The sequence below is a fragment of the Suricata suricatta genome, chromosome 2 (assembly GCF_006229205.1).
Source record: "Suricata suricatta isolate VVHF042 chromosome 2, meerkat_22Aug2017_6uvM2_HiC, whole genome shotgun sequence".
NCBI classification, from domain to species: Eukaryota; Metazoa; Chordata; class Mammalia; order Carnivora; family Herpestidae; genus Suricata; species Suricata suricatta.
This window is the reverse complement of record NC_043701.1, coordinates 134,646,345-134,668,793: the sequence shown is the minus strand read 5'-3', so window position 1 is coordinate 134,668,793 and position 22,449 is coordinate 134,646,345. Positions and strand designations below refer to the sequence as shown.

Sequence of the window (22,449 nt, the reverse complement as noted above, 5' to 3'; positions counted from 1 at the left end):
TTTTTTTTTTAGTGTTTATTTTTGAGAGAGAGAGTGAGTGAGTGAGCAGGGGAAGGGTAGAGAGAGAGGGAGACAGTGGATCAGAAGCAAGCTCTCTGCTGATAGTAGAAAGCCCAATGTGGGGCTTGACCCCACAAATGATGAGATCATGACCTGAGCTGGAGTCTCCCAGCTGAGACTTCCAGGTGCCCCAACAATTTCAATTACAGTTGTACAAAAGATAAAGAAATGTTCTTCAAATGACTTATCCTGTTACAGAAAATACTGTAATTTTATGTTCTAACTCGGTTGAAAAACACTGAGTACTTAGAAGAAAGAACCTTGATTTCTGTTGATTTAAGATAGTGCAGGGATAAGACTTCCAGATCCTAAGGAATAGACAATATATATTACAATATCATGGTTGTTTTCACTGAATTTTTTAGCAGAGTTACAACAATCTATATTTAGGGCTGATATCTTAGAGTACATGATAACTCTATAATAATGTTGCTGAAGACAGATTAGCAGTTGGGATCCAGATGAATAAAATGCTTTAAATGTAAAGAGTTCTCCAGCTAAAGAAAATCCTACTATATTTTGGAGAGGTTTTCGCATGAAAGTCAAATTATAAGTGAAGTAACATGCATATGTAGAATTTATTTTCCTCTCTAGTGACTATAAAAGAACCACAATTAGGATAACAGTTTATTTTTTTTAAAGTTTACTTGAGAGAGGGAGAGCCTGTGGGAGGGGCAGAGAGAGAGAGGGAAAGAGAGAGAATCCCAAGTAGGCTCCACACTGTCAGCACAGAGCCTGATGCTGGGCTCAAACTCAAGAACTGTGAGATCATGACCTGAGCCGAAAGTAAGGGTCTGACACCTAAGCAACTAAGCCACCCAGGTGCCCCAAAAGTTTATTTTTTTAACCTATAATTAAACATTAAGGACTTTAACTGCTAAGCCTCAGACCTTCTGTTCAGATCATTTACGGTATAACAAGAAGTACAATTTAAATTTTTTTTAAAAATCTAAACAATTAAAAAATATATATTTTTTAGGATTAGCAAAAATTAAAAAGATTTATTCTGGCAAGGATTTTCTGAAATGGGCACTCATAAACATATGGTAGGAGTATAAATCACTTTTTTGGAGAACAGTTTGACATTCATCAAAATATAAAAGTTATCTAGCAGTTCCACATCTAGGAGTTTAACCTACAGAGATATTCCCACAAGTATGCAAAGATATACAAAAATTTCCATTATATTATTGTTTGTAATAGAGAAAAAGTAGAAATAACTTTATTTAACCAGTGCTTTAATAGACACACCTTCATGGTCATTTTGGAAGTAAAGATGGTTTATTTTATTTATTTATTTTTTTAATAGTTTATTGTCAAATTGGTTTCTATAATACACCCAGTGCTCTTCCCCACAAGTGCCCTCCTCCATCACCACCACCCCCTTCCTCCCTCCCTCTTCAGCCCTCAGTTGTTTTCAGTATTCAGTAGTCTCTCAGGTTTTGCATCTCTTCTCCCCAACTCTCCTTCCCCTTCCCCTCCCTATGGTCCTCTGTTAGGTTTCTCCTGTTAGACCTATGTTCCTCAAAAAACTGTCAAGATGGTTTATTTTAAAAAGAAAAGCAGTAGTTAAAAAGCACTGTGGAATGGGAAGGGAAAGTGATATAGTTACTATGGAAAAGAGTGTGGTATTTCCTCAAAAAGTTAAACAGGATTACTATATGATCCAGAAATTTCACTGCTAGCTATATACCCCAAAAAATTGACAAGAAGGACTCAGACAGATATTTATACACCCATGTTCATAACAGCATTATTCACTATAGCCAGAAGTTGTAAGCCACCCAGGTGTTCGTTCATGGATGAATAGATAAATGTCATATGTCCATATAATAGAATATTATTTAGCCTTAAAAAGGAATGCAATTCCAATACATGCACAACATGGATGAAGCTTGAGAATAAATAAATGAAAATAAATAAGTGAAATAACACACAAAAGGACAAATACTATGTGATTTTACTTACAGGTGGTACCTAGAATAGAAAAATTCATGCAGACAAAAACTGGATTAGTGGTGACCAGGGCCTGGGAAGAGAAGGAAATGGCAAATTATTGTTGAATGAGTACAGAGTTTCAGTTTGGGATGATGAGAAAGTTCTGGAAATAGTTGTTGCACAACTTTGTGAATGTATTTAATACTACTGAATTATACACTTAAAAATGGCTAAAATGGTAAATTTTATGTTATATATTTTTTACAATTTTTTTCTAACTGAGGTAGTGCTATATGTACTGACTTGGAAAGATGTCAGAAGTATTTTCAGAGGAGGAAAGTATATGTGTATATTGATATGGGAGATGGGAGGGTTGGTAGATTCCTATTTTTAAAAAAATTCTCTCTGTACATTTGTTTATATACAGGGGGAAATGTTGAGAGGATATTAGCTATTTGTTACTAGTGTTTACCTATAAGGTAATGGGACTAGGAAAGAGCTTCATATATGTTTGTATTGTTTGGAATTTTTATAAGTATTTCTTTTTTTTAATGTTTATTTATATTTGAGAGAGAGAAAGTGAGTGCATGAGCAGGGGAGGGGCAGAGAGAGATGGAGACAGAATCTGAAGCAGGCTCCAGGCTCAGGGCTCGAACTCATGAGCTGTGAGATCATGACCTGAGCCAAAGTCAATGCTTAACTGACTAAGCCACCCAGGCTCCTCAAGTATTTCTTTTTTAAGTAGCTTTATTGAGATATATAAATACCATACATACAGTTCATCCATTGAAAGTGTATAATTCGGTGGCTTTTAGTATATTCAGAGAGTTGTGCCTCCATTGCCACAGTCAATTTTAGAATTATTTTCACTCCTTAGCAGTAACTACTCAAGCAACAATTCACCCCCCTCTAAGCCCAGTCCTAGGTGACCACTAATCTACTTTCTGTTTTTATGGATGTGCCTGTTCTGGGTATTTCATATAAATAAAATCATATAATATGCTGCCTTTTGTCTCTGGCTTCTTTCACTTACCATGTTTGTAAGGCTCATTCATGTTGATGTATGTGTATTTCATTCCTTTTCATGGCTGAACAATATCCCATTGTATGAATATAGCACATTTTATCTATTTTATTCATCTGTTGATAGACAGTGGGGTTGTTTCTACTTCTTGGTTATTACAAATATTGCTCTGAAAATTCATGTACAAGTTCTTATGTGAACATAAGTTTAAATTTCTCTTGGGTATATACCTAAGAGTGAAATTGCTGGGTCATATGGTATCTCTATATTTAACCATTTGAGGAACTGCCAAACTCTTCCAAAGTGGAAGCACCATTTTATAATCCAACCAGCAATGAATGGGGCATTCCAGTTTCTTCACATCTTCATCAACACTTGTTGTTGTCTCTTTGATGGTTATAGCCATCCTAGTGGGTGTGATGTGCTATCTCATTGTGGTTTTGATTTGCATTTCCCAGTGACTAATGATGTTGAGCATCTCTTTATATACTTATTAGCAATTTGTACATTTTATTTAGAGACTGTCTATTCAGATCCACTGCATATTTTTATATTGAGTTGTCTTTAATTTAGTGGTAATAAGTTATTTATAGATTTTAGACTCAAGTCATCAGACTTTTGATTTGCAGAAATTTTCTTCCATTCCCTGAGTTATCTTTTCACCTTATTGATGGTGTCCAATGAAGCACAAAAGGTTTTTTATTTTGATGATATCCAGTTTATCTATTGTTTTGTTGTTGCTTGTACTTTTTTTTTTTTTGAGTTGGGGGGAGAGGGACAGAGAGAGAGAATGAGAATTCCAAGCAGGCTCCACGCTGAGCACGGAGCCTGACATGGGGCTTGATCCCACAACTGTGAGATCCTGACCTGAGCTGAAATCAAGAGTCAGATGCTTAACTAACTGAGCCACCCAGGTGCCCCTGTTGTTACTTGTTCTTCTGATGTCCTAGATAAACCAGTGTCTAATATAAGGTCACAAAGATTTACACTTATGTTTTTTTTTTCTAAGAGTTTTATAATTTTAGCTTTTACATTTAGGTCTTTAATCCCTTTTGAGGTTTTTTGTTGTTGTTGTTGTTTTTTGTTTTGTTTTGTTTTGTTTTGTTTATGGTAGGGAGGTAGGGAGTCCAACTTCTTTCTTTCACATCTGTTTATCCAGTGCCCCAGGACTGTTTGTTGAATATAACAAACATTTCTTGCTTTTATAATCTTAAAAGTGTAAAGTGAAAGACTGGGCTGCCAATTTGCTAGAATAGCAAAGGTGAAAGTCGTCTTGGTAGCAGGAAACTTTTCTTGTCAAAGAACAGATTAAAGATAGAAAGAGAGGCAGTGATTGATAGAATGAGGCCTGTGGGAGTTAGGGTAGGTTTAAAACCATAGATAAAAGATCCAGCCTCTGTAAGGCTGAGGGACAATACTTCTACCAGAATATAAGGGAAAAGGTAAGAATAGATGCTTTTGGTAGCAGGGAAGGAAGTCGAAGGCAACAGAAGTAGGAGACAGGTTCTCTGAGGGTGATAGGATGGGATAGGAACACTTATCAGGATGCATCTAGTTTGAAATTTTAATAGAATATTTACCAATCCTATGTTGCAGTTATCTATAAAAATGAAGTCCGTAGTTTGTTGCTTATAAAGTTCAAAAAGCTGTCAAATTGTTGCCAGCCAAAAGATAGCTACATCAGCATACTAGATTATGTTCTAGTTCTCCTAGGAACGCAGTCAGAATTGGGAGAAATAAGTTCTTGATATATGTATCAGCTATTCCCTTTATAACAATAAAATTCTTGAATCCTTCCTATTCCTGCTACACCGAGGAATTCTACTCAGCCAGTCCATATAAATTTGCTAAGAGATCACCAGACAAATAATTATGGCAAAATTGAATAAATCTGAATTAGTCTTTTTTTTTTTTAACATTTATTTTTGAGAGACAGAGACAGATCATGAGATGGGCAGGGGAGGGGCAGAGAGAGGGACACAGAATCGGAAGCAGGCTCCAGGCTCGAGCTGCCAGCGCAGAGCCCAGTGCAGGACTCAAACCCACAAACTGTGAGATCATGACCTGAGCCGAAGTTGGACGCTCAACCAACTGAGCCACTCAGGCGCCCCTGAATTAGTTCTAAGAAGTCTCCAGAATTCATTTATTTATTCATTTAGCAAATATTTCTTGAGATCAACTATGTGCCAGGCACTATAGTAGGTTCTGCAGATATAGTAGTGAGTAAAACCAGGCAGAATTTATATTTATTTAGGACTAGCAGTGGAATGAAGACATCTTACCTTAATCAAACAACAAATTAATATATAATTACTGTGATAAGTTCTACAAAGTAAGGATATATGGTACTATAAAAACATGAGGGGCAGCTGCCTTCTCTACTTCCAGGTGCATGGAGATAGCCTCCCCCTAATGTGCTTTAGCAGTTGCTAGCTTTGAGATTAATGGTTCTGGGGGTATAGCTGCTACTCTTCCAACCAAGGGTGATTCCCATAGTAGCATCTGCAGGTGCCCACCAGAATCACTGCGGTCCTGTTATATATTAAAAGTACCACAAGCTTGATTGCTCTCGTGAAGAGCATTTATTTTCTTACATCGAAGAAAATGCTAAGAGTTATCTGCAGACAAAAATACTTCTTCCTTCTTGGAAAGAAGAGTGTCAACAGGACCTCAATCTTTTGAGGTAACAGGCTAAAGAGCCTGATTACCCTGATTCCCATCAGGGTAAAGTGTTTTGACGTCTGCAACATCTGGGAATGGGGTGGATGATCGCAGTAGATGACCCAGGCTGTGGTGGATGATATGTGCTGGCAGATGTCTCTGGATGGAAAGACCATGGTATTGAAACAGCTGCACGTCTTCATGCAGAAGGCAGCATTTTACAGCTGGGAGAATGAAAGCAGCATTCTTTGAAGATGTAGTTCCAGCAGTTAGGAAATGGAGAGAAGCTGGAATGAAGGCGACTATTCTTCAGAGAGCATAGAGACATAGAAACTATGACCAGCACGTTTTACAGAGGAAGATATTCTGAGCCTGTTGATAGTTACCTTGATGCCAGGGTTGGGCAGGAAGTGGAGCCTGAGAGGTACTGACAGACTGCAGGTAGCATTGAATGCTCAGTCAACAACAACTTGTTTTTGACACACTGCCGTAGAGGCTAGTGCTGCTGAGAAAGCGGACGTGCATGTAGCTGTGGGCGTGAGACATGGCTAAGGGGGGTTAAGAAATGATGAAAAGCCTATAGTCTCATCAAATCATTCAGCAAATTGTTTGTCTTCTTCAACCTAGGGAAAAGCTTTCTAAGGAAGACCAACTGTTTCTCATAGTTGAGAAGGAACGTTGATTATCAAAGAAAGAAAAGGTCTAATGAATTATGCTTCCTAAAATGTCAGAAAATAATACAATTTAAGGCAGAGGATTAGCCTTATAATGGAGAGAAGTCTCTTTGGAACTGGAAGAAAGGAACTAGATGAACTAAAAGGAACAATAGAGGCAAATGTAGGTAGATTGTATGGTTTCTTTTTTCTCTGAAGTAGGAGATAGGTGCTGAGAGAAGGGGGAAACTGAGGTGGGTTGGGATTCAGAGTAGAAAAGAGGAGAGTAAGGGCCCATTTGAAGTTGGTGTTCATGAATTTTTAGGGAATACATATTTGCCCTATTTCATGGCTTTATCCAGTAGGGTTTGGTGACACAGGGATAAGCTTAGAGAAAAAAATTCATTGAGGATAGTATTTTTGCCAGTTTAATTTAGGGATTTAGCAAGAATGTTGATGAAATGATGAAATGTGGAGTGAGAGGTTGATGAGAGAAGTAAAGGGAAAAGGCTGACAGACCAGAAAAAAGAATATATAAAGGAGATAGTTTAATTTGGGGGTACTTATTAGCTATAGGTCCCATACCATAAAATTCACTCTTTTAAATAAGTATAAGTCAGTGGGTTTTAGTCTTTTTAGTTGTGCAGCCATCACCATTATCTAATTTCTAAACATTTCCGTCACCTCAGAAAGAAAGCCTGTACTTGTTAGCAGTCACTCCTCATTTCCTCCCTCCTCTGGCAATCACTAATCTACTTTCTGTATCTGTTGGTTTGCCATTTGGGTATTTCATATAAATGGACTCAAAATATGAGGCCTTGTGTATCTTGCTTACTTAACATACTGCTTTCGGGGTTTGTTCATGTTGCGGCATGTATCAGTACCTCATTCCTTTTCATGGCACGATAATCCATCATATGGATAGATCACATTTATGTATCCACTCATCAGTTGATGAATATTTGGATTATTTCAATTTTTTGGCCATTATTAATAATGCTGCTATGAATATTCATGAACACGTTTTTGTATGAACATGTTTTAATTTTTCTTGGATATGTGACTGGAAGTGGAATTTCTAGATCATGTGGTAACTGTATGTTTAACAATTTCAGGAACTGCCAAACTGTTTTCTAAACTGGTTTTACCATTTTACATTCCTACCAGCAATGTATGAGGGTTCTGATTTCTTTACATTCTCACTATCACCTGTTATTGTCCATCTGTCTGTTTTTATTATAGTCATCTTACTGGGTGTGTTTGGATACCTTTTAAAAACTTGTCATTTAAAAAATTTTTTTTAATGTTTATTTATTTTTGAGAGAGACAGTAAGAGGGGAGGGGCAGTCTGAACTGAAGTCAGAGGTTTAATCGACTGAGCCATCCAGGCACCCCAAAACTTACTGTTATTTTTGCAAGTAATATAATGAAGTCATATAATGAATAAAAAAAATGAAGGGTACCTGGGTGGCTCTATCAGTTATGTGGCTGACTCTTAATTTCAGCTCAGGTCATGATCTCATGGTTCATGAGTTCAAGCCTTGTGTAGGGCTCTGCACTGACAGTGCAGGACCTGCTTGGGATCCTCTTTCTGCCTCACCCCTGTTCACCCTGTGTCTCTTCTCACAAAAATAAATAAACTTTAAAAAATGAATTTTTTCTTACAAAATATGTACATTATATAGATCAGGCTAAAAAACCCTATGATCTCCACCTCAGTCAGTTCCTATACCTTACCTAGAAAGAAAAACTTTTCAGTTTGTTATGTATTTTTAACGAATTTTTAAAAATTCTGAATATAGATAGCTCTGTATAGCCTTCTTACGTTAATCCCACTTGTTTTCAAAGATATTCTATTAAAAATGAGATTAGTTTTTTCTTTTTCAACCTTAACTGTAAAATGTAGCATTTTTAAAGGTTTATTTATTTGAGAGAGAGAGAGAGAGAGAGAGAGCATGTGCACACGAGTGGTGGTGGGGCAGAGAGTGGGGGAGAGACAGGATCCCAAGCAGGCTCCATGCTGTCAGTGCAGGGTCTAACACGGGGCCTGATCCCGCAAACCATGAGATCATGACCTGAGCCAAAACCAAGAGTCAGAAGCTTCATCTACTGAGCCTCCCAGGCACACCCCGAAAATGTAGCATTTTTAAGAAATTATAACATTCTTTAGTAAAAATCATATCAAACAAGCCAACTAAATGCCTATAGGTAAAGGCTTATTATCCCATATATTATGGCTTTTTAAATGATGGCTATTAGTCTTTACTTATTGATATATTGTAAGTAACACTAATATTTTCTTCTTGTTGTTAGTGCTTGGCTCTCTGGCTATGAAAACCCTGTGGTGTCTCGAATTAATATGAGAATACAAGATCTAACAGGACTAGATGTTTCCACAGCAGAGGAATTACAGGTAGGTAATCACATTGTCCTTAAACTATATGCTATCACATTATTTCTTTACACTTTTTCAAAAGATGCTTCAGATGAGATTTCCTAACACTGTTTAGGCACTGTACAGGTATTGTAGAGTAGTTTGGGACCATAAAAGTGAATATGCAAGCTGAGACCATGTGAAGTGATCTTAATCAATGGCAAAAACTATGAATATCTGTGATCTCCAAAATTCTTTACAAAAAAATTAAAAACTCTTACTGTTAAGTATAACTTTATAGGGAAATGAACAATATGTAACAATATTTATTAAGCACCATATAATTTTTTTCATTCCTGAGCCTGTCAGGTGACTTTTTTTCTTTCTTTTTTTTAAATGTATTTCTCTCTCTCTCTCTCTCTCTCTCTCTCTCTCTCTTTTTTTTTTTTTAGATATAATTCACATAATAAAATTTGTCCTGGTCTTATATGCACATGGTTATGCAGCCATTACCACTATTTAATTGTGAGAACATTTTCATCACTTCAAGGAGTTTTAGTAGTTACTCTTCATTCCCTCTCCTTAATGCCCCTGGCAACCACTAATCTACTTTCTGTGTGTGAATTTGCCTAGATATTTCATATCTAGATATTTCATATAAATTGGATAATATGATATGTGGCCTATTGTATCTGGCTTATTTCACTTAACATAATGTTTTCAGTGTATCAACACTTTATTCTTTTTCATGCCCAAATAATATTCCATTGTTTGGATATGACCACACTTCATATATTGATCAGCTAAAGGATATTTGGTTGTTTGTATTTTTTGGCTATAATGACTAACGCTGCTATGAACATTTGTGTACAAGTTCTTATACTAACATCTAAAATTCTCTTGGGTATATTCTACATATGGAATTGCTGAGTCATGTGATAACTTTAGTTTAACATTCAAGGAATTGCCAAACTGTTTTCCAAAATGGCCATACATTTTACAATTCCATTGGCAATATATGAGAGTTATAATTTCCTCACATCCTTGTAAATACTTGTTCTTGTCCTTTGTTTGTTTTTAAGTTACTTCCAAGTTAGTTTGCATATAGTGCAACAGTGATTTCAGGAGTAGATTCCAGCGACTCATGCCCTATGTGTAACACCCAGTCCTCATCCCAACAAATGTCCCCTTTAATGTCCCTTACCCATTTAGCCTATCCTCCCCACTCTCAGCCCCTCCAGCAACCCTCAGTTTGTTCTCTGCATGTTTTGTCTCTTATGTTTTGTCCCCCTCCCTGTTTTTTTATATTATTTTTTCTTCCCTTTCCCTATGTTCATCTGTTTTGTATCTTAGATTCCACATATCCATGAAGTCTTTGACTTAGCATTATACCCTCTAGTTTCATTCACATTGTTGCAAATGGCAAGATTTTATTCTTTTTGGTTGCAGAGTAATACTCCATTGTATATATATATACCCCCATCTTTTTCTTTTTAATGTTTTATTTATTTTTGAGAGAGAGAGACAGAAAGAGACCCCACATGAGCAGGGGAGGGTCAGAGAGAGAGGGAGACACGGAATCCGAAGACAGACTCCAAGCTCTGAGCTGTCAGCACAGAGCCTGATGTGGGGCTTGAACCCATGAACTGTGAGATCATGACCTGATCTGAAGTCGGATGCTCAACCAACTGAGCCACCCAGGTGCCCCTATACTACATCTTCTTTATCCACTCATCTGATGACAGACATTTGGGCTCTTTCCATACTTTGGCTATTGTCACTAGCATTGCTATAAACATGGGGGAGCATGTGCCCCTTCAAAACAGCAGAGCTGTATCCCTTGGATATATACCTAGTAATGCAATTGCTGGGTCATATGGTAGTTCTGTTTTTAATTTTTTGAGGAACCTCCATACTGTTTTCCAGAGTGGCTGTACCAGTTTGCATTCCCACCAGTAGTGCAAAGGAAATCCTTTCTCCACATCCTCGCCAACATCTGTGGTTGCCTGAATTATTAATGTTAGCCATTCTGACAGGTGTGAGGTGGCATCACCTTGTGGTTTTGATTTGTATTTCCCTGATGATGAATGATGTTGAGCATTTTTTCATGTGTCTGTTGGCCATCTGGATGTCTTCTTTGGAGAAGTGTCTGTTCATGTATTCTGCCCATTTCGTCTCTGGATTATTTGCTTTTTGGGTGTTGAGTTTGCTGGTTCTTTATAGATTTTGGATACTAACCCCTTACTTGATATGTCATTTGCAAAGAGCTGCTCTTTTCAAGATTCCTTTGGCTATTGGAGGTCTTTTGTGGAAATTTTAGTATTATTCTAGTTCTGTAAAAAAAAGAAAAAAAACCACTGCTGGCATTTTGATAGGGATTACATTAAATCTGTAGATTACTTTGGGTAATATGGACATTGCAACAATATTTGCTCTTCCAATTCATGAGCATGGAATGTTTTTTCATTTCAATTTCTTTTATCAGTGTTTTATAGTTATCTTCAATTTCTTTCATCAGTGATCTATAGTTTTCTGAATACAGGTCTTTCACATCCTTAGTTAGCTTAATTCCTAGGCATTTTATTATTTTTGGTTAAGTAGTAAATGGGACTGCTTTCTTAATTTTTTCTACTACTTCATTAAGAGTGTTTAGAAATGCATATTTATGTATATTGATTTTGTATCCTGTGACCTTACCGAATTCATATATCAGGTCAGGTAGTTTTTTGGTGGAGTCTTCAGGGTTTACTGTGTATAGTATCATGTCATCTGAAAACAATGCTTTTCCATCCCTTCACTTTCAATCTACATGTGTCTTCAGGTGTGAAATGAGTCTCCTGTAGGCAGCATATAGATGTATCTTGCTTTTTGAAGCCATTCTATCATCCTCTGTTTTTTTAATTGGAGTGTTAAGTCCATTTACATTCAGAATAATTGGGAGGTATGTATTTATTGCATTTTTGTTACTTGTGTTATGGTTGCCACTGCATTTCTTTTTTGTTCTCTCATGGTTTGCTGGCTTTCTTTAGTGATAACTAGGATTTTTTTCTCTTTATTTTTTGCATATCTATTACCAGTTTTTGATTTGTGCTACCATGAGGTTTATATATAACATTATATGCATACGACAACCTTTTTAAGTAAATGGTCACTTAAGTTTGTGAAGTTTGAATCCATTCTTTTTAAAACACATTCTTTAAATTTTTTTAAAAATTTAAAAATTTTTAGAGAGAGAGAGAGAGGGAATGAGCAGGGGAGGGCAAAGAAAGAGGGGGAGAGAATCTGAAGCATACTCCATGCCGCCAGCACAGAACCTGATGTGAGGCTTGAACCCATGAACTACAAGACCATGACTTAAGCTGAAATCAAGAGTTGGATGTTCAATGGACTGAGCCACCCAGGTGCCCCTTAAAATTTTTTTAAGTTTTTTATTTTGAGAGAGGGGGTTGGGGGGCAGGGAGAGGGAGAAGCCCAAGCAGACTCCACACTGTCAGTATGGAGCCTAATGCAGTGCTTGAACTTATGAACCTTGAGATCATGACCTAAGCTGAAATCAAGAGTCGGGCTCTTAACCAACTGAGCCACCCAGGTGCCCCAAGTTTGAATCCATTCTAAAAGCATTAAGTTTTTACTCCTTTTCCCCTGCACATTTTAGATATATGGTGTAATACTGTACATCCTTTTGTTTTGTGAAACTCTTGACTGATTTTTAAAAAATTTATTTAATGTTTATTTATTTTTGAGAGACAGACAGACAGAAGGTGAGTCGGGAGGGGCACAGAGAGAGAGGGAGACACAGAATCAGAAGCAGGCTTCAGGCTCTAAGGTATCAGTACAGAGCCCAACATGGGACTGGAACCCATGAGCCGTGAGATCATGACCTGAACCAAAGTCAAACATTTAACTAACTGAGCCATCCATGTGTCCCTTGTCTGATTTTTATAGATAAGCTTAATTTTATTTCTTTTATGCTTCCTATTCTTCAGACTTCTCCTAATGGTCTTACATTTCCACTCACAGAGTCCCCTTTAACATTTCTTAGAGGGATGTTTTAGTGATCATGAATTCCTTTAACTTTTGTTGTCTGGAAACTCTTTTCTGAATGATAGCCTTGCAGGGTTCCTCCCCCCTCTCCCCAACACTTTGAATATATCCTGCCATTCCCTTCTGGCTGCAGAGTTTCTGCTGAAAAATCTATTGGTAGCCTTATAAGATTTCCCTTTTATGTAACTGTTTTCTCTTGCTGCTTTTAAAAATCTGTTTCTCACTGCTTTCCACTTAAATTACTACAGGTCTTCGTGTGGACCTCCTTGTTGATTTTGTTGGGGGGCTCTCTGTGCCTCCTGGATATGAATTTCTGTTTTCTCCCCAGAATTAGGAAGATTTCAGCTATTATTTTTTCAGATAAATAGTCTGCTTCCTTCTCTCGCTCTCTTTTCCTTAGGGAATTCATTCCTATGTTTGATGGTGTTGCTGAGTTCCCTTAGTGTATTTTCATTTATTATTTTTTTCTTTTTCCTGTTCAGCTTGATTACTTCCGTTACTATGTCCTCCACGTCTGTTCTTCTGCTTCCCCTAGTCTACTATTTATCTCTCTAGTGTATTGTTAACTTTAGTTATTGAGTTGTTCATCTCTGATTGGTTCTTTTTTAAATGTTTTCTATCTCTTTGTTGAGGGTCTCACTAAAATCCTTCACTTTATTCTCAAGTCTAGTGAGTATTTTTATGACTATTACTTTACTTATTTATTTTGAGAGAGAGTGAGCAAGCAGGGAAGGGCAGAGAGAGAGGGAGAGAGAATTCCAAGCAGGCTGTCATGGTCAGTGCAGAGCCTGATGCAGGGCTTGAACCCACAAACTGTGAAATTATGACCTGAGCCAAAGTCAGACACTTAACCGACTGAGCCATCCAGGTGCCTCTATGACTATTACTTTAAATTCTTTATCAGGGGTATTATTTATCTCTGTTTTGCATAAGTCTCTTGTGATTTTGTCCTGTTCTTTTATTTGGGACATATTCCTCTGTCTCCTTATTTTGTCTAACTCTCAGGTAAGTCAGCTATGTCTTCCACCTTTATTTTAAATTTTTAAAAATGTTTTATTTATTTTTGATACAGAGAGAGACAGAGCGTGAGAGGGGGAGGGGCAGAGAGAGAAGGAGACACAGAACAGGAAGCAGGCTCCAGGCTCTGAGCTAACTGTCAGCACAGAGCCTGATGCGGGGCTCGAACCCACGAACGTGAGATCTGACCTGAGCCGAAGTCGGAGGCTTAACCGACTGAGCCACCCAGGCGTCCCTGTCTTCCACTTTTGAAAACAGTGGCTTTATGAAAAAGAGGTCCTGTAGTACCCTGCAGTGCACTGTCCCCTGTTTACCAGAACTCAGGGATGTCCTTTTTGTGTGTTGCACATGCCCTACTGTTGTGGCTGAGCCACATTGCGTTCAGTCCAGTTGTCTGCAATGGCTCTCTCTGCCTGCTATGGGCAGGTTTTGGTCTCTGTTTTGTTAGTGGTCTAGTCTGGGGCCACCTTGGGCTTGAGTTGAGTCAGACCACATGTTTGCCAGAGATGGAGTAGCATTGAATTGCAGGATGCTTTTTGAGCCTGAGAAGCTTTTGTTGGTGGGAAGGGCTTACAGTCAGATTGATGTCTGCCCCCAGCCCACTGCTGGGCCATAGTCGAACTGGTGTGTGTGTGTTTCTCTTCATCTCTCCCTGGGGTGGGAGTCACTTTGGAGTAGTAGAGGTCCCTGTTAGCGTTACTTGAACATTGTCAGGGTTCTGGTACTGCTTTGGATGGACTCTGGCCAGGGGTGTATTGGAGAGGCAGGTCTGCAAGAGAAAGCACGCTGGGGTTCATGGTACCTGCAAGATATGCACTGGTTTGCTGTGGGAGAGAGCTTGCAGACCATGGGAAAACTGCCCAGACTGGAATAGAGGGCTGGAGCTTCTCAAACTGCCTCTTTTATGCCATATGTCAGCTGTCTCTTTAAGGGCGGAGATTGTTTCCTCCTGCCCTCAGCCTCTCCCAGAGCTGAGCTTGCCAGTTTTTAAAGTTCCAGGTGGTAAGCCCACTGATTACAAGAACTTGATAATCCATTCCCCTTTGGTTCTCAAAGACAGATGTTTTAGGGATTCATCTCGCCCATGCAGGGGCTTGGTGTGGAGGTCTGCCCCTCTCCCCTCCGCACTCCACTGCTTCCCTCCCTCCTTCCCACAGGCAGTTTCAAGGTCTTTTTGGCTCCCTACCACATCCCAGCCCTTCCTACCTTCTTCCATGTTTCCCCGTGGGATGAAGTGAGCTTAGGAACCTCATATTCCGCCATCTTCCTCAGAAGTCCCTGGTTGCTTGTGCTTTAGATAACTTAAACCATTGCTTAACGCAAGGTAACAAAGATTTATACCTGTGTTTTTCCTGAACAGTTTTATAATTTTATCTGTTACATTCAGGTCTTTGATCCATTTTGAGTCCATTTTTGTATATGACATGAGGTAGAGGTCCAACTTCATTCCTTTCATGTGGATGTCCAATTGTCCCAGCATCATGTATTTAAAAACTATTTTTCCCTATTGAATTGTCTTGGTAATCTTTATTATAAATATTGAGAATTAAAGTGCTTTATATCTTTGTAAATACTTATCAAGGATAGTGTAAACATTCCTTCTTATTGTGAAATTTGGGGCACCTGGGTGGTACAGTTGGTTGAGTGTACAACTCTTGATTTTGGCTCAGGTCATGATCCCAGGGTTGTGGAATTGAGCCCCACATCAGATTCTATGCTGAGTGTGGAATCTGCTTAAGATTCTCTCTCTCTCTCTCTCTCTCTCTCTCTCTCTCTCTCTCTCTCTCTCTCTCAAATTAAAAAAAAAAACCCTCATTGTGAAATTTATGATACAGAGTGAATGTGTTTTCTCTGCCTTTGCAAATTGTCATACTTCTAAGTTTGGATCAGTTTTCAACATTTTTTCCTTTGTGCTTTTAATTTTAAGTATCCCTGAGGTTGGTTTTTTTTTTTTTAAATTATTGTGAAGATGTTCTTTTTACAACATCACCTTCTCCAAGACTTCTTTATACTTTCCATCACAGTCACTTTCCTTATGTCAGTAAGTTTGCCTTCACAAAGTTCTCTGGCTGCATAGCTAGAGTTTCTTGATCTGCACAAGTAGAAGCGTTGCCCTTGTCATTTTTTTCCTAGATCTCCATTTAAGTTTGATTTGAATTTTACTTACAGCATTATTACTTTCCTTTTCTCTGCTGTACATTATCTTTGTTAGCCACTTGCCTCTTCCAGCAATCCATTTTTGTAAAATATCACATGAATTTTCACTGGGAGATAAGGAGGCAGGACAACTACATACTTTGGTGTCTGCATGAATTGACTAACAGATGCATAGTGACCAGTCACTGATAGACTTTGAAAGAAGTAATATGATTGGTCACTGATCATGATGTGCAGTTGTTATTTACCTAGTAATTTGTGGACTAAAGTGCTAGCAGTGACAATTTGTACTTAATGTAATTACAGTCAATATGTTTTGGTGAAACATAAATTTAAACTGTGTTGGGAGTCTGGTGTTAATGAGTAGCTAAACCATTAGATTTGTGCCTTTTGGAACAGTGCAAAAGCAGGATTGCCTATATTTAAATTTGCTTAATTAAGTTGCCATTCATGGTTCTCTGTTTCCTTGGCATTCATTATATTATTAAAAGGTCTTATCTGTATCTTTTTCTTTGCTCATTTGTGTTTATTCTCATCTGCTTAACTTCCACAGAATCTTTCAGGCTGTGTGGTACAGTTCTACTTACCAACCCAATGGGTCTTCACTATAAGGAGTAAAATATCCAGAGTAATATAATTCACATAGGACTTGTTTAATTATGTTCTTCTTTCTTTCATTTTGTTGGAAGTGCTCTTTAAATTACATTCTCCTTAAAAAAAAATTACATTCTCCTTTTATTGCATCATAGTGGGATACAATGAGGGAGCTAAGGAAGGCATCATTCTCCTTAATTTATTAATAAGAAAACTGAGATTGTAGTCAGAGTTACATATATTGTAACTAACAAAGCTAGAATTTAAACTCAGACCAGACACTTTTTAAAAATTTACATCCAAGTTAGTATATAATGCAACAATGATTTCAGGAGTAGATTCCTTAATGCCCCTTATCCATTTAGCCCATTTCCCATCCTAAAACCCCTCCAGCAACCCTCTGTTCTTCATATTTGAGTCTCTTATGTTTTGTTCTCTTCCCTGTTCTATTATTTTTGCTTCCCTTCCTTATGTTCATCTGTTTTGTATCTTAAAGTCCTCATATGAGTGAAGTCATAAGATACTTGTCTTTCTCTGACTAATTCGCTTAGCATAATACCCTCTAGTTGTAAATGGCAAGATTTCATTATTTTTGATTGTCAAGTAATACTGCATTATATATATATATACTACATATATACTATAAACAGCCCACATAGTTGTAAATGGCAAGATTTCATTCTTTTTGATTGCTGAGTAATACTCCATTGCATATATATACTATATCATCTTTATCCATTCATCCATTGTTGGACATTTGGGCTTTTCCCCATACTTTGATATTGTTGATAGTGCTGCTATAAACATTGGGGTACATGTGCCCCTTTGAAACAGCAGAGCTGTATCCCTTGGATAAAATACCTAGTAGTGCAACTGCTGGGTCATAGGGTAGTTCTACTTTTAATTTTTTGAGGAACCTCCATAATGTTTTCCAGAGTGGCTGCACCAGTTTTCATTCCCGCCATCAGTACAAAGAGATCCTCTTTCTCCATATCCTCGCCAACATCTGTTGTTGCCTGAGTTGTTAATGTTAGCCATTCTGAAGGAGTGAAGTGGCATCACCTTGTGGTTTTGATTTGTATTTCCCTGATGTTGGGTTATGTTGAGCATTTTTTCATGTGACTATTGACCATCTGGATGTCTTCTTTGGAGAAGTGTCTATTCATGTCTTCTACTCATTTCTTCACTGGATTATTTGTTTTTTGGGTGTTGAGTTTGCTAGTTCTTTATAGATTTTGGATATTAACCCTTTATTTGCTATGTCATTTGCAAATATCTTCTCCCATTCCGTTGGTTGCCTTTGAGTTTTGCTGATTGTTTCCTTTGCTGTGCAAAGTGTTTTCTTTTAATGAGGTCCTAATAGTTCCTTTTTGCTTTTGTTTCCCTTATTCCTGAGACAAGGGAGTAAGAAGTTTCTGTGGCCAAGGTCGTAGAGGTTTTTGCCTGCTTTGTCCTTGAGGATTTTGACAGGTTCTTGCCTTACATTTAGTCTTTAATCCATTTTGAGTTTATTTTTGTGTATGGTATAAGAAAGTGGTCTAGGTTCATTTTTCTGCATGTCACTGTCCAGTTTTCCCAGCACCTCTTGCTGAAGAGACTGTCTTTTCCACTGGATATCCTTTCCTGTTTTGTCAAAGAGTACTTGGTCATATGTTTGTGAGTCCATTTCTAGGTTTCCTATTCTTTTCCATTGATCTGAGTGTCTTTTTTTGTGCCATACTGTCTTGATGATTACAGCTTCGTAATATAGCTTGAAGTCCAGCAGATAATTTTCTTACTCCCTGTTGCTACTTCCCACTGGGACATTGTCATTACTATTTGGAATTGTAGGAAGATATTTTATTAAAATTGATTGGGACTTTCCCAGAATTTTGGGCTTTGGAAAACATGAGTCTTGATTTAAATTTCGAAGAAAAGTGTGTAGTAAAAAATAATAATAAAGATTTCAAAATTCTGATTCTATAAAATTTTAATTTTTTTTTTTGCTTTTTATTTTTTTTCCATAATATTTTATTGTCAAATTGTTTTCCATACAACACCCAGTGCTCTTCCCCTCAAGTGCCCTCCACCATCACCACCACCTGTCTTCCCCCCTCCCCCCCAACCCTCAGTTCATTCTCAGCATTCAATAGTCTCTCAAGTTCTGCATCCCTCTCTCTCCCCAACTTTCTCTCCCTCCTCCGTTCCCCCTGGTTCTCCATTAGGTCTCTCTTAAAATTTTAATTCTAAACATTTTAATTTTAAAATTCTAATTCAAATTTTAGTTTAAGGTATATATTAGAGGAAAACATGTACCTCAAACATTTGCTAAATGAAAACATATTAACTAAGGTTCTAAAATATAGAGTAGTTATCCTTAGTTTTTTATCCTTGGTTCCTTAGGAACTCTCATTGATTTCAACTGCTTTGCTTCTCATTTCTCTAAAAGTACCTAACCATATCATGTAAGAAGCCAAAATAGGGCTTATAGATTTTTAATAGTCATCTTGATTTTTTTTTAATGGATGCTTTCTTCTTCTTCAGGTAGCAAATTACGGAGTTGGAGGACAGTATGAACCCCATTTTGATTTTGCACGGGTAAGTAAAAAAAAAAAAAAAAGGAGACTGTAGGAGTTCTAACTGAAGCTTAGACATGACATGTTAATTCTGTTCTTTTAGTAGTAAAAATTAATAGCTTGTTTGTCTATTCCACCATGCTTCCACAAATTGCATTGTATAAAAACCTTTTTAGCAGAAAAGAGAAACTAGATGTTAAAAAAAATTTAGGATACTTTTAAATGCATTGCTGAGACTGGAAGAATGTAAAGGAAATTCCCAAAAGCAAAATGAACAAAGAAAACCTAGAAACTAAAATTAAATTGGCGCTGGGCAAAGCAGCTGAAGCTGAAGGCATTTGCCTCCAGGAATCTAGAGCTTTGGGGACTGACAGCTCTGCGAGAGGACCTGTGCAGGCTACTGAACTTGAGACCGATGCATAAAACCTGAATCTCCAAAAGGATTATACCCTCAGAAAAGGAGAGAATAGCCTTGAATATTATCGGCTTTGAGTCAGGACCCTTACGGAGAGTTGCCTCTCATCATGCAGGTGGGCATGGAATGTGTATAAGAGCCTCTTCCCGAGACTGAAAGCAGAGGCCTGCTCTCACAGACATAAGAATACCCTAAGAGACCAGAAGATAAAAAAATAGAAAAAACAGTTGTAGAGAGGCAATGGAGAATAAAAAATATGAAAGCAGTTTGCTAAAAAACTGTCCTTTACCACGTACTACTCTTGCTTAAGATTAATAAATATTAACTTTCTTTTTCACATTAAGCTATAAGTTATACATTGCCAAGTCTTAATTAAGCTTTATCATAATTACATGAATTCTAAGAACTGTCTTGGGCATTTTAATAAACTTCTTGATCTACTGCTACTAAAATAAGGATTTTTTTTTTGAAGGAAAACCCAGCCTATATTGTTTCATGGTCGTTGACTAGCTTAAATCCCAGAATTGTATTCTTCTGTGTAGGCCAGCAAAGAATATATTTTTAGTCTTTCCATTCTATTTTCAATTATTGAAAAATGTCTGAGAGTCTTGAATGATGTAAAAGAATATAGTTCAAGCTCTGGCATTAATGCAACTAAATTTTTTTTTTTTATTTAAAAATAATTACAGATTCCTAGAAAGTGGCAAAGAGATGTACAGGGAGGTCCTGTGAACCTCAGCCATTGTTAACATCTTAGATTACTGCAGTGCACTATCAAAACCAAGAAGAGGAAGTAGGCATGGGCACAAACCACAGAGCTATTTCATATTTCACCAGTTCTATTTGCACGTGTGTGTGTGTGTGTGTGTGTGTGTCTGTGCCATTTTATTACATGTGTAGCTTTGTGAAAGTATCACCACAATCAGGATGCATAACTGCACCATGACTGCAAGATCCCCTTACAGTCCTGCTCTGTAGCTGCACATACCCTTCTACTTCCCATCCCTTAACCGCTGGGAACTGCCAATCTGTCTTCTCTGTGATTGTCATTTCAGAAATGTTATGTAGAGGGGCGCCGGGGTGGCTCAGTTGGTTAAGCCTCTGACTTTGGCTCAGGTCAGATCTCACGTTCGTGGGTTCGAGCCTCACGTCGGCTCTGTGCTGACAGCTAGCTCAGAGCCTGGAGCCTGCTTCCGGTTCTGTCTCCTTCTCTCTCTGCCCCTCCCCCTCTCATGCTCTGTCTCTCTCTGTGTCAAAAATAAATAAAACATTAAAAAAAAAAAAGAAATGTTATGTAGAAGTTATATGCAGCATATGTCTCTTTTCACTAGAAGCATAATTCCTTTGAGGTTCGCGGAGTTCTTAATGTGTCAGTGGTGTGTTCTTTTTTTATTTCTTAGTAGGAGTTCACAGTATGGACACTCCAAAGTTGGTTAATGATTCATCCTTTGAAGGACAGTAAGGTAGTTTACAGTTTGAGGCTATTACCAATAAAGATGTATATAAATTTATGTGTGAAAAATACATTTTCATATCTCTGGGATGACTGCCAAGAGACTATATTGTATTCTAATTTTGATTTAAATAACCAGATGTGAATTATTCAGCCAGATTAAAGTGCTGACTATCCTAAAGATAGGCAAGCATAGTAGCAGTAAACATTTGAATGGATCATGAGTTCAATTTAAATCTCAAGGTAAATTTTTTACCTGCAAAAAACAGAGTTCATGAATGTAGCTGAGAGGCTTTTTGTTTTCCCCTTTGGAAGCTAAAACTATAGGCATTATAGTATTTATATATATATTTAATCATCTGTAGATAGTAGATACTGATTTTTATTATTTAGGCTAATAAATCTGGGTTCCCCCCCCATGGTCTTATAAAAAGTATTCACTGTACAAGCTGAATCAGCAACTAACAAGTATTTGAGTGCCTGCTGTATATCACGCACTAGACATTATAAACGAACATTTTTGGGGTTTTTTTGGCATACCTTTGAGCATATTACTAGTGTTTAGTGCCACTGGATAATTTGTTGTGTTTTATTCACAGAAAGATGAACCAGATGCTTTCAAAGAGCTGGGGACAGGAAATAGAATTGCTACATGGCTGTTTTATGTAAGTTATAGCTAAAATTTTTAGGTTGTGATTTTATCACATGACATTTATTTTGATGTTCGGGTGTTTGTTTTCCTTAGCTCTTATTGAATGTCCTAATTTAAAGTTTTTACAACTGAGTAAATGGAGGGTTTTTGCATTTGTAACTTCTTCAGATAGTAATGTTAAAACCTGAATAAAAAAGCTAAAATTACTAACAGTCTCAGGGCCCCTGGGTGGCATAATCTGTTGAGTGTCTGGCTCTTGATTTTGGCTCAGGTCATCATCTCACACTTCGTGAGTCTGAGCCCCACAGCAGGCTCTGCGCTGACAGTACGGAGCCTGCTTGGGATTCTCTCTCACACTCTCTCTGTGCCTCTTCCACTTGTGTTCTTTTCTCTCTCTCAAAATAAATAAATATGCTTAAAAATCTCAAATTAATACTAAGAGTCTAGTTGGAGACAAATGATTGTAGATATTTTGTGGAGTATGAACTATTACTATGTGTATATAGGCATCTCTGTACATATTCACATACATTTTAATAAACTTGTGAATTTTTTATTGATACATATCAGAAAAGTATACAAATCCTAAGTACTGTAACTCGATAAATCTTCACAAAGTGAATACATCTGGTGTAAGCAGCAGCCAGATCAAGAGCCGGCACATTATAGCACCCTGCAAGCCCCATTAAGGGTAACCATTTTCACATTGTTTAGTAAAGTTTCAAAGCAGTATGATCTTTTCTTTTAAAAGTGTTTATATACCAGGGCACCTGGGTGGCTCAGTCAGTTAAATGTCTGACTCTTGATTTCGGCTCAGGTCATGAACTCAGTTTGTGAGTTCGAGCCTGTTTG

At 37.5% G+C, this 22,449-nt stretch overlaps 1 protein-coding gene and 1 pseudogene across 3 annotated transcripts in view; both read left to right on the top strand.

Moving 5' to 3' along the window:
- P4HA1 (prolyl 4-hydroxylase subunit alpha 1) overlaps nucleotides 1-22,449 on the top strand; it is a 79,971-nt gene that overhangs the window by 51,373 nt on the left and 6,149 nt on the right. For all 3 annotated transcript variants that reach the window (XM_029931901.1, XM_029931902.1, XM_029931903.1), the window contains 3 exons: nucleotides 8,650-8,749; nucleotides 19,046-19,099; nucleotides 21,545-21,610. In XM_029931901.1, coding sequence (XP_029787761.1) covers nucleotides 8,650-8,749; nucleotides 19,046-19,099; nucleotides 21,545-21,610 — 220 coding nt within the window. The remainder of the gene's footprint in view (nucleotides 1-8,649; nucleotides 8,750-19,045; nucleotides 19,100-21,544; nucleotides 21,611-22,449) is intronic.
- On the top strand, nucleotides 5,736-6,348 carry LOC115304082 (annotated as a pseudogene).